This window comes from Schistocerca gregaria, chromosome X, assembly GCF_023897955.1.
Source record: "Schistocerca gregaria isolate iqSchGreg1 chromosome X, iqSchGreg1.2, whole genome shotgun sequence".
Taxonomy (NCBI): Eukaryota; Metazoa; Arthropoda; class Insecta; order Orthoptera; family Acrididae; genus Schistocerca; species Schistocerca gregaria.
This window is the reverse complement of record NC_064931.1, coordinates 532,302,192-532,315,618: the sequence shown is the minus strand read 5'-3', so window position 1 is coordinate 532,315,618 and position 13,427 is coordinate 532,302,192. Positions and strand designations below refer to the sequence as shown.

At 37.1% G+C, this 13,427-nt stretch overlaps 1 protein-coding gene across 1 annotated transcript in view; it reads left to right on the top strand.

Moving 5' to 3' along the window:
• The window catches only part of LOC126297653 (RUN domain-containing protein 1), a 162,405-nt gene that overhangs the window by 131,917 nt on the left and 17,061 nt on the right, over positions 1–13,427 (top strand). Inside the window, exon 10 of the mRNA XM_049988736.1 lies at positions 2,706–2,912. Within this exon, the coding sequence (XP_049844693.1) occupies positions 2,706–2,912 (207 nt within the window). The remainder of the gene's footprint in view (positions 1–2,705; positions 2,913–13,427) is intronic.

Below are 13,427 nucleotides of genomic sequence, written 5' to 3'. Positions count from 1 at the left end.
TACATGGACCAGATTCAATGTAACATGCAGTTATAACGAAATGGTGCCAACAGTTTGACTAAGGCTGCAGAGATACGGGTGAGGCTGATGGGTAGGAAAGCCATCAACATCAAACATAGATGACAATGTGCATGCAATCGAGCAACTGATCCACAGGAGTCGCAGATATCGTGGACATTGCTCTGTAGATGCACATCTCGATAGGCAGTGCTCATTCCATCATCCAAGATCATCTGCAGTATCAAAAATTGTGCTCATGCTGGGTTGTACAATCACTGACACTTATACCCAAAGGCACAAGGATAAGGCATCTCTGGACTTTCGTTTCTTAAGTCACATCATTACAGGTGGTGAGACATGGGTCCATTATTTCACACCTGCAATAAAGAGAGCTTCTGTAGGATGGAGACACAACTTTTCCACGTAAAGAACAAGAGGCATGACAAATTAAGCAAAGGTATTGTTCTGCATGACAATATGCCACCCCTCATAGCATGCACAACACAAACTTTGCTTCTTTATTTTTGATGGGAGCTTTGGAAGCATTTGCCTTACAGTTTTGATCTTATACCATGTGATTTCCATCTTTTTTTGTAAGCTGAAAGAACATTTGAGGGAAAGAGATTTTTCCAACTATGAGAATGTTCACACAACCGTTTGTTGAATGACTCCATGACCAACAAGCGGATTTCCATCGTAAAGGGACTGAGTGATTCGTTGAATGTTGCAACTGTTGTTCACAGAGATTTTGTGACTATCTTGAAAAGTAGTGTCGTATATCTGTGTCACTTTGATGAAGGGTAGTAGAGTAGTCAATAAAAGTTACGTGATCTGCTATAATGAAAATAAGTAGCGTACTTTTTGAAGTTTTCACATACACTACAAGCCTTTGGTGGTATGAAAATCTCAGTGAAAGCAAGTTACAAACAAAAAATATTACTTGTCTGCCACCATGAACAAGATTTATTTCTTGAATAGCTGCTATGCGTGACCACCTTGACTCCTTTGTCATCACTCTGTTAGCAAGATTATGTTGTGTAATTAATACTCTGTTGACCCAGAACTAGAAATGGGATGAGATTTCAATTTTTGGAGAAAGAACGGCAGGAATGTGGTGAAATAAGGGACTCATCAGTTGCTGTGGATAAGTTTCTGCATTCAGTTAATTTATTTGTGAAGGATGATTAATGTGGCACACTTTATTTCACCAATGAACAATCTTAACATATTTCCTATATTCATAAAATAAAAGATTTTCTGAAGTACATAAAATTTTGTGAGATGAGTATGTTATATGCTTAAAGAACAACACACAAACAAGCTGAATGATGTAGTCTTGAAATTTTGTGGAACATTATTTAATGGTGGAGACTCATTCCTGACAAACACTGTCACTGGTAATGGATCTGCACCAAGATGAGTCAGTGGAGTAGCATCACAGTTATTCAGCAAGAGGACCAATTGATCCAAGATAGATAAATGAACTTATGTACAATCCCCAGGAACAAAAATATTCTATTACATGTAAATTTTGTGCTTCATGAATCACCATTAATTCTGATGTATGTTAGGGAACAGTAAATAAATTTTGATAGGCTAATCAAAACTATCAGCAAGTCAACCCTCTTATTGATGCTCTTGTGGAATTTGGAACATTTGTTGGTAGAGTTCATACCCATCCTGTGTAAAGCGGAGTGAGATAACTGCTAAATTATTGTAATTCTGTTAGCACATTTACTTTATCAGTTATCTTTCAGAACCATTCTTAGAGTTCCTAGAGAGAGAGAAAGAGAGAGAGAGAGAGAGAGAGAGAGAGAGAGAGAGAGTGTGTGTGTGTGTGTGTGGGGGGGGGGGGGGGGGGGGGGGGGGGGGGAGAATTGGTTGGTTCAATCAATACATCACTTGATACTGACTTTGTTATTGGTATTTATTTGTTCACAGTGGGATGTAAACTGTATCTGTAATTTGTTTCAGAGATATACTAATTTGTCAAATTTTGATGAGTTGAATATCGGACTCTTAGGATATGTTGCACATAGAAGTGTAACACTTCCTTTTGTAACAAGGAAGAAGGAAATTGTTTTTGCATCTAATGCAGCAAATTTAACTGCAGATTGGGAATATTCATTTAGCTTATGAACTTTCCTCTCTTGATGTAACATCGGTGAATGGGTTGTTGTCCAGGGACAATGTTGGGACAAAGTTTCCTTCATTAATGTGTAACAAAAGGCTTACAATAAATTATTACTGTATCAGTTTGAACTCTTATTATTACACAACTTTAACTATCCTGCATTGATAATAATTCCTTGTGTTTTCTTCACCTTTAGATGTATGAAACATTTATAAGATTTAAGTATTGAAGTCATAAGTGAAAACTAGAAAGGTTGATAATTGTGTCACTCATCAAATTAAATGTTATTAATGACGGTTTGAAGCAGTCAAAAATGAATCTCTGATTTGGGGAACTGAAGTTTCATTCTTGGATAGCCAAAGGAATAATAGATAAATCGTGAAGTTGTAGAAGGGTTTCCAGTGGAAAAGATAAAACACTTATAATTGGATTTAGAAAATACTAGGTACAGAATATTATGGTATAGAGCTACAGTTTTAATGTAATACACTCAGTAATATATTTATATTATATATATTGTGTTGTAGGTGATGTTTCCATGAATATAATTAGAATAATTTTTTTCCAACAGATTGGTCAAAGTGTAAGTGTGGTTCCATTCATTGCCTGTTTTCCTCAAACTAGTGAAATAGAAAGAGAAGAGATGCATGCCTGGGAGTTGATATTAAAATATTATGAGCTAAAGAATGGTGAGAAATATAATTCAACACCAGCAAGAAAATTGTCACAGAGCTTTAATCTTGATATTGTTGGAGGAAATGCAATCTCAAATAAACAGGTAATTGTGAAACATCCACAAATAAATCTTTTTTTTAAAGGAAGGCACGAGTTTCAGACAAAATATGTTTTCTTAAATCTTATTTCAGAAACACAATTGTCATGAAAATAGAAACTACAAACTCTGCGTGTGTGTGTCACCAACCATCATGCTACGGGAGAATGTTGTGTTACTGAGCTGGGGGGTAGTGAAGGTGGTTTGCTCCTCTGTAAAGCTTTCTTAAGCAGGAGATAATACCACAGAGAGAAAATCTAGATGAAACGCTTGGTAACATACAACACTCATGTGTTGCTTCCCAGGTACAGTGACAGTTGTTGACCGTATGGCATTCGAAGGTATCAGAATCTCTGATACTCACTGTATACAAACCAGTTTTGACTTATTTCCATACATTAACCAACCTCTCTTATGCATTAGTTTTCCCAATACTGTCTCCTGGATATATGTAGTAGGGTGTTCCAGCCAGGTATTGGGAAGTTTAATGAACAGCAGCACATTAACATAGACATTATTCAGTTTTGTTACACAATCATTAGAATTTGAGTCCCAGTCCAAGATGCAGCTTTAATCTGTCAGAAAATCTCAAAACACTGTACACTGCACTGCAGAGTGAAAGAAATGTTCATTTTTCCAAAAAATTGTTCATTGATGTGGAACGAGCCTTAATAAAAAGGTATTATAAAACTTGTCTCACATGTCCAAGAACATGAACAATCTAAAAATAAATGCATTACAAACAGCATTCCTGTGGACACATTTTTATTATTATGAGGTAATCATGGCAGGAACTATGCAGTTATATTGCATGAAATCTCTGCATCCAACCACTGGTGTTCATCATTTATTAAGCATAATTCCATGTACAAAGATTTTACAGGCAATATAAGGAGAAAATCACTCCATATAGAGAAAAATGACCATGTCTTTATATTAGTTAAGGGGAATGATGTTAATGGAACAAAAACTTGATTTACTGGTCCACCACATTAAGTAATTCAAATGTCAACACTCACTGAAGTAATACTGTGCACAGAACAGTACATGTAAGATATTCTAAGTGAAAAACACAAGCTATACAAAATGAACAAGTACATGAAACACAGAGCCTCATAAAAGTATTTAACATAAATAGATTCCGGGGATGACAGGATTTTACTATACATGGACTTCACATGGGAGGGGAGAAAAGGAAAAATGAAGCTATGTGTGAATCTGATGAATGGGGTAAAAATTTCACTGGTAAAAGCCAGACCCATCAAATTTCTTACCTCTGGTCATCAAAAAGGTTTACCACCATTGAAAAGTAAATTGTAAGTTCAACTAGACAAAATAGACCAAACTGCTGCAATGGGGTCAGTAGTATCTGTAGCTAAGTCAACAACAATAACAGGGATGGTGCTGCAACAGCTCTCTCAAGAAAATCAACAATCACAGAAAAGAAGAAAATAACCATAATAAGTACTGAGCAATCAACTTTATCCCATGGTAAAGTGCTAGCAAGTGCTCTAAGTAACTCAAGTTACTATTAAACCAAATTTAAATCTCAGTGCAACTCAAAAAATTCCATGGGTTGCAACAGTGCACCAAGGTACTGTCAATCTCCCCCTCATTAACGAAACTAAGTTTTATTTCTGGACATAATTGTCAGATCTTTCAAATATGAAACTCATGTTCTTCTAAAAGGTAACAGAAGAAAGATTTTATTGTGTTAACTGAGAACTGATTAAGAGAAGAAGATATAAAACTATATGTGCCACTATGTGGTGTGGTTTTTTTTAAGTTGCTGCAGGCCCATTAAAGGTCACGGGATTCACCAATGTATGTGTGAGTACTTATACAGGTTTCAATAATCTTTGCTCAGTGTTAGTCATTTGTGTGTTTAAAGTGTATTTAAAGCTACTGCCAATGCTACAGCTTACAGCTGCTTTTTTATATCATTATCCTGATAGTGATGCTCAGTAAGTTAGTGAGTTTAGAAAAAAAATTCTCTGTACTGAAAAATAAACCAAATAAGACATCAAAACTTGTTTTAGACATCTGTCAACAGGATCAATATACTTGGAGAAATGCATGACACACACTGTGTTGTCTTACAGTATATTTATTCACTATCGCCTTTGATCATGGACAATCTCCACAGCACTAGCACAAAAATGGAAACAGAAACATTAAATGTACTTACAGAATATAGTCTGTTGTAACAACTTCACATGGGATAAATGCTATTTAACCATGAAAGAATATGCTGCTGCTGATTTGAAAACCTAAATAAGTTGATACTTGACACTGTGATACAGGCTTAACCAACTAGAAAATAACGTTGAAAACACATAAAAGCAGCAAGTGCAAAGGACCATTGCTCAGGCACAAGAAGACCAGTAGGCCAACACACAAAAGTTGACCAAAAAAGCTGGAAGCCAAAGTAAAAGATCATAGGTCAAAGAACAAGTTACAAAATATGTGTACACTGTAGTACAATCACAGAAAGATACACATGCAGTCAAATTACAATAAAATAAATACAGTAAAAGAAGCTACGATTATATAAGAATATTTTTTTCTTCAGCACAGTATTATGTAATATAATAGTGACATGATATTATTATGCCACATGATAAAAATAAACCAACCATTTGGTGAGAACTACAACATATGAAAATATACAAGACATGTAATGATGAGCAATTATATGGGGCAATCCAAATCATTCACACCAGTAGCAGCAAAACAACTCTAATGTCACATCCATAACAGAGGTTCGAGGATACAAATAGTGTAACCAAATGAGGAATTGCATACTGCGTACAGTATTATGTACTATAATAATCACATGATACTATTAAAAAGTCCAGTGATATTAAAGTATCACATAACAACAACACACTAACCATTTGGTGAGAACTATAATATAAGAACAATACATAAATATGTAATGTTTTCCATTAGAAGAAGCAGTCCCACTGAAAACAAAGAGCATAAAAACTGAATAATACCCAAAACCATTCCCACGTCAAGTCCATATCACAAATTTGAGGATACATGTAGTGTAACCAATTGAGACACCAATGCTAAAATCCCTTCTAATGGTGTCACACAAAACAGTAATTCATTTTGTTACTACATATGTGCCCCTACTATCAGTCACTGACCAATTTGATTAAACTAATTTACCTGTGATATGAACCTGGCTTATGCCCAACACATCTTATATTATCGTACAGCATCAGTATGAAAAATCTAACAGTGAATTTAACTATCAGAAAATATGTACATGTCTGTGGTCATAACCAGATGACCCTAGCCATGGAATGATTCCTGCATAATCTCTCTGTCCTATCCCATGGTATATATATATTTTTTAATATTTGTACCATGTGTGCTGAGTCATTATAGTATTAGGTCCCTAATGACAATGCAGGATATGTATTAAAGCAACTAAAAAAATTCCTATACCATGAAAATATACAAATTTAAAAAGGGGGGGGGGGATGGAAGTTTCAGTATGGTTAAATGTCCAAACAATATCTAGGTAGAAGCTGCTATCAGCAGCTAACAGTGATGTGACCAGTGGGGAGGGGTCATTTAATTAATAAATATTTAACATGTAAATGTAAAATGTTTACAAAGTTGGGTGGGGGTGTCTAGTGTATGCGAAGTTAACTACACACCAAGGAACTATGGTTGAACCACATTAAGTAACATATACATTGTACATCAGTGTGTAATCATTGTAATATTGCCACTGGTATGCCACAGAAAACACTGAATGACAATACTGAAACACATATCATTAATATCAGTTACATCAAAACTGTGTTAATCAAAAAATGTATAGTACGTGAAAGACAGGAAGGAATGTAAATTAAAAAAACAAAATTCAGAATTAACTTATGATTGCTAATTGAGGAAAATGACCCAAATATAGTTTTATTTTTAAGTTGCATTTCCACCATCCCCTAACACCCCCCCCCCCCCCCCCCCAGTCCCTCTCTTTCAGCCACTATACATGTCTATATATGTCTTTACATAAATAGCTATTAATGAGTAGTAGATGTATGCTGTATCTCATACACTGAAGAATGAAAAAAACTGATACACCTGGCTAATACCGTGTGGGGTCCCCCACGCGAGCACGCAGAAGTGCCACAACACGATGTAGCATGGACTTGACTAATGTCTGAAGTAGTGCTGGAATTGACACCATAAATTGTGCAGGGCTGTCCATAAATCTGTAAGAATACAAGGGGTTGGAGATCTCCTCTGAACAGCATGTTACAAGGCATCCCAGATCATCAATAATGTTTATGTGTGAGGAGTTTGGTGGACTGTGGAAGTGTTTAAACTCAGAAGAGTTTTCCTGGAGCCACTCTGTAGCAATCTAGATGTATGGCGTGTCACATTGTGCTGCTGTAATTGCCCAAGACTGTCAGAATGCACAATGGACATGAATGGATGCAGGTGATCAGACAGGATGCTTGCATACATGTGACCTGTCAAGAGTCATATCTAGACATATCAGGGGTCCCATATAACTCGAAATGCACAGGCCCCACACCATTACAGAGCCTCCACCAGCTTGAACAGTCCCCTGCTGACATGCAGGGTCCATAGAGTCATGAGGTTGTCTCCATACCCATACACATCCATTTGCTTGATACAATTTGAAATGAGACTCATCCGACCAGGCAAATGTTGTTTCCAGTCATCAACAGTCCAATGACGGTGTTGACGAGCCCAGGAGAGGCGTAAAGCTCTGTGTCGTGCATTCATCGAGGGTACACGAGTGGGCCTTCAGCTCTGAAAGCCCATATCGATGATGTTTTATTGAATGAATGGTTCCCATGCTGACACTTGCTGATGACCCAGCATTGAAATCAGCAGCAAATTGTGCAAGGATTGCACTTCTGTCACATTGACCAATTCTCTTCAGTCGTCACTGGTCCCATTCTTGCATGATCTTTTTCCGGCAATGTCAGAGATATGATGTTTTGGTGCAGTCCTGATATTCACGGTACTGTCGTGAAATCTTTGTAGGGAAAATCCCCACTTCATCACTGCCTCGGAGATGCTGTGTCCATCGCTCATGCGCTGACTTTAACACCACATTCAGACTCACTTAAATCTTGATAATCTGCCGTTGTATCAGCACTAACTGATCTAACAACTATGCTAACCACAACACTGTGTACTGCCTGTTTACATATCTCTGTATTTGAATATGCATGCCTGTACCAATTTCTTTGGTGCTTCAGTGTATTAATGATATATGTTTTAGTATTGTTATCCAATATTTGCTATGTTGTATCAGTGACAATGTTATAATATTATATACTGATGAAGAGTGTATATAAGTTACTTTGGTGCATACTTAACTCCTAATACCCTTGACACCCCCCTCCCAACTTTATAAATTTTTTACATTTACATGTTATACAATTACTTATTAAGTGACCCTTCCCCCTTGTCACATCATTTTTAGCTGCGGATAGCAGTTTCTGCCTAGATATTGTTTGGACATTAGCCACATAGACAGTTCTATCCCCCCTCCCCCCATCTTTTTCAATAATAATTCTTGAGGTTTTATTCCTGCTTTTAATTTTATAGTTAATTGGTATCTACATAGAGTGTTATGAGAGAATTTGTTTACTACATCTTATTCCGACCAAAATACTACAGTACATTTTCTGTTATTACGGACCTTACACTAGAACAGTACCACATGCCAGCTGCAAATGTTCTATAATATATATATCATTGGTTATGCCATCGATACAAAAATTTTATATTACTCGTCCCTCCCCTCCCATTTTTAAACTTGTACATTTTCATGATGTAGGAATATTTTTAATTACTTTTAATATGTATTTTGATTTTCATTGGGGACCTAAAACTATAATGGATCTTAACACATTGTAAAAATATTAAATAATATATATACCATGGGATGTCTCAGGACTGAAGACCACAACAACAACAATACCATGGGATAGGCCATGGAGATGTGGAAATTATATTACTCACATCTCTGCCTGCAAACTCTCATAGTTTTACGATGAAGGAATAATTTCACACCTAAGGTCGTTTGACATGATCATAGATGTGTACATATTTACTGACAGATAATTCACAGTTAGATTTTGCATACTGATACTGTTGGATAGCATAACATGTGTTGGGCATATGCCAGGTTCAGATCACTGGTAGATTTGTTTAATAAAATTGGTTACTGATTGAGAGTAGTGTCAAACATGGTGTAATAAAATGAATTATTACAGTTTTTGTGTGACACCATTAGAAGTGATTTTAGCCTTGGTGTTTTTATTGGTTACACTGTGTGTATCCTCTAAATTCTGATATGGACTTAACATTTGAAATGTTTTGGCTGTTGTATAGTTTTTATGCTCATTCTTTTTATTGATATTGTCTCTTACAATGTTTCTGCATTACATGTCTTTGTATGTTTTTCTTATCAAACAATGGAAAATCCAGGATGGAATGTAACAATATTATGAAAAGGATAGTTCCTACTCACCATATAGCAGAAATGCTGAGTCGCAGATAGGGACTGTCACAAAATAAGCTTTCAGTCAACAAGGCCTTTGTCAAAAATAGGTGACACACACACACACACACACACACACACACACACACACACACACACACACACACACACTCTCTCGTGCAAACACAACTCACACACACATGACCACAGTCTCTAGCAGCTGAAGCCATTTTTTTATGTTATAGTTTTCACCAAATGGTTAGTTTGTTGCTATTGTGTGACACTATACTTTAGTCATTAACATGGAATAATGTTATGTATGCTTCTAAAAACATTGTGATGCCTTCAGCACATTTATTTGTACTCTCTCTGCAATTTTTACTGCCCTCTGCCCAATGGTTACAAAATGTAGTAGAACTACAGTAAGCAGATGTGAGCACAAAACAGCACACAGATTGTTCACACCTCCTTTTGACAGACTGAGATTGCTAGTTATGATCTGTCTTGGGCTTAATTTATGGTGTGGTAATGCTACAAAGAACAGTTTCCCAACTCCTGGTGTTCAGTAGTCCAAACCTGACCCTTACTTTGCATATGTTAATGAGTTTCTATAAAAATTTGCAAACACATCGGCAATTTGCACCAGGAGAAAAGTGTAAGTGCATGGTGTCATTAAATAAATGGCAAATTGAGCTGCTTCAAGCCTGAGGAACTTTATGGCCTCCCAGACTTTTAATTAAAAATATGAAGGAGTTAATACACTATGCGATCAAAAGTATCCAGACACCCACAAAAACATATGTTTTTGATATTAGGTGCATTGTGCTGCCACCTTCTGCCAGGTACTCCGTATCAGCGACCTCAGTAGTCATTAGACATTGTGAGAGAGCAGAATGGGGCACTGCAAGGAACTCACAGACTTCAAATATGGTCAGGTGATTGGGTGTCACTTGTATCATATGTCTGTACCCGAGATTTCCACACTCCTAAACGTCCCTAGGCCCACTGTTTCCAATGTCATAGTGAAGAGGAAATTTGAAGGGACATGTACAAGCCAACATTGTCTGTTGACTGGCAGAGACCTCCGACAGTTGAAGAGGGTTGTAATGTGTAATAGGCAAACATCTGTCCAGACCATCACACATGAATTCCAAACTGCATCAGGATCCATAGCATGAACTATGACAGTTAGGTGGGTGGTGACAAAACTTGGATTTCATGGTTGATTGTCTGCTCATTAGCCACTTGTCGCGCCAGTAAAAGCCAAACGATGCCTTGCTTGGTGTAAGGAGCATAAAAATAGGATGATTGAACAGTGGAAAAACATGACGAGCGACGAATCACGGTACACAATTTAGTGATCTGATGGCAGAGTGTGGGTAGGGCGAATGCCTGGTGAACATCATGTGTAATAGTGTATGTAGTGCCATCTGTAAAATTCAGAGGCGGTGGTGTTGTGGTGTTGTCATGTTTTTATGGAGGGGGTTTGCACCCCTTGTTGTTTTGCGTGGCACTATCACAGCACAGATCTGCATTGATGTTTTAAGCACCTTCTTGCTTCCCACTGTTGAAGAGCAATTCGGGGATGATGATTGCATCTTTCAACACTATTGAGTACCTGTTCATAATGCATGGCCTGTGGCGGAGTGGTTACATGACAATAACAACCCTGTAATGGACTGGCCTGCGCAGAGTCCTGACCTGAATCCTATAGAACACCTTTGGGGTGTTTTGGAACGCCAACTTTATGCCAGGCCTCACTGACCAACAGTGGTACCTCTCCTCAGTGCAGCACTCCATGAAGAATGGGCTGTCATTCCCCAAGAAACCTTCTAGCACCTGACTGAATATATGCCTGCGAGAGTGGAAGCAGTCATCAAGGCTAGGGGTAGGCCAACATTATATTGAATTTCAGCATTACCGATGGAGGGCGCCACTAACTTGTAAGTCATTTTCAGCCAGGTGTCTGAATACTTTTGGTCACATAGTGTATCAATCCTTTGTGCACAATAATAAACTGGATTCTAGTGGTCATTTTCCAAAATGTTAAACAACAGTGGTCGTTCTCCTACACAAAAAGGGTGACAAATCCTGAACTAGTAATTATCATCAATTTCTCTGGTTCCTATATTTTACAAAATAACTGAATGATGCAAATATGTCTGCATTTGTAAAATAACAATACCATGACTATGTCTCAGTATGGTTTCAGGTCCCAACTGTCAACAATCAAACCTATTGAAAATGTTATTTCTTTTGAGCAACACTCCTTTGAATTGAAACTGTTTGTTGAAGCTACACTAGTTGAGTTGAATAAGGCATTTGACTCAGTAAACCATAAAATATTTCTGAATAAACTATGGTGTTATGATATCTGCGATTTGGAACTCTCCCTAACTGAATTGTACCTTAATAACCGAAAACAGATTGTAAACTACAACAATGAAAAGTGACACTTCCTCTATGTTACATAAGGAGCAGTTGCTGGACCACAGCTATTTATAATATTTTTAAACTACCTGCCAAGTATCATGCCATGTAAATCAGTGTTTGATACTGGTAATACAACATTCATAAATTCTGAAAACTATGTGAACAAACTAGAATTACAAAGTGAAGAGTGCTTTAAATTACCAAATCTGGTTTAATGGTGATACATTACCTATTAATTATGAAAAGGCTGCTAACATTATTTTCAGTTCTATCCAATGTCAACACTGAGTGTACATCTGCTAAAATCTTTGGTATTTATCCAGCTGTTGTGTTATTTATCTGTTGAGTAAACTATACATTTGTGTTATTGAAAAAATGTTGCTAAGTTCTTATTACACTTTCTTCCACTTTCATCTAAGATAGCTTTATTTTGTGGGTTAATTATTCTGGGGCCAAAAAAATTTTTCTCTGGCAGGAGGTGTCCATCAGCTGCATGTCTGGAACATCCATATCTAAAATATCTTGTAGGCGTCTTTTCAAACTGTGCTCACTATATTAACAGTTCCATCTCTCTTCACAAACAGTTGCCTGTTCCTTACAAAAGAATACTATAACAGGTTCAACCTAAGGCAGCCTGTACATCATCATAATAATACATGTCAAACAGTAAAAATAGGTATACCTACAACTAGACCTAAGAAAATGCAGTGTAGATATGAAGCTTTTTAATAAATTACCTCCATAAGCACATTAGGTTTCACTAAATTTCTTCAAAAATAAAACCCAAAAGTGGCTGAAAGAAAAGACTTCCTACATACTTGAGGAATTTGAAAATTGCTTCAAAGATGATCTTAATTACTAATAAATTTGAAGGACTGACTGTGCCTTCTTTCAAGAAATTGTGTATTTGGTCTTGTATAGCATTCTTTTATCTACACTGCCTGGCAACAGAAAATCAACCACAAGACGTAATTGGATCACAATATAACATTGTAATCGTACATGTCATTCGCACGTGTGTATAGGGGGCAGTCAAATGAAAATGAGACAAATGGAAAAAAGTAAGTAAACAATTTATTATTTCAAAAGTAATTGCCATAAATGTTAATACAGTTATCCCACTATGAGACAAAACTGTCAGAGCCTTCATGGAAAAATGTTTGCAGTTGCATATGAAAGGCGTACAGTTTTTTGTCCAAAGTAAATCAACAACCACAAATGTCTTTCTCCAGGGCTCCGGAGATATGGAAATTGCATGGGGAGGGACGTGGACTGTATGGAGGATATGTAAGGGCTTCCCAGTGAAACTTTGTCGTGTACTCCAAGCAAACTTGCCTACATGTGGTCTAGCATTGTCCTGCAACAGAATGATGCTGTCCTTCAACTTCCTGGGTGTTTGGTTTCGACTACACTGCAGAAGTTTCACTGGGGAGGCCTTACACGCCCTCCATACAGCCCTGATCTCTCGCCATGCAATTTCCATACTTTTGGAGCCCTGAAGAAATACATTCATGGCTGTTGATTTGCTTTGGACAAAGAGGTGCAATCCTGGATACAATCATGGCTCTAAAGGCATCCAC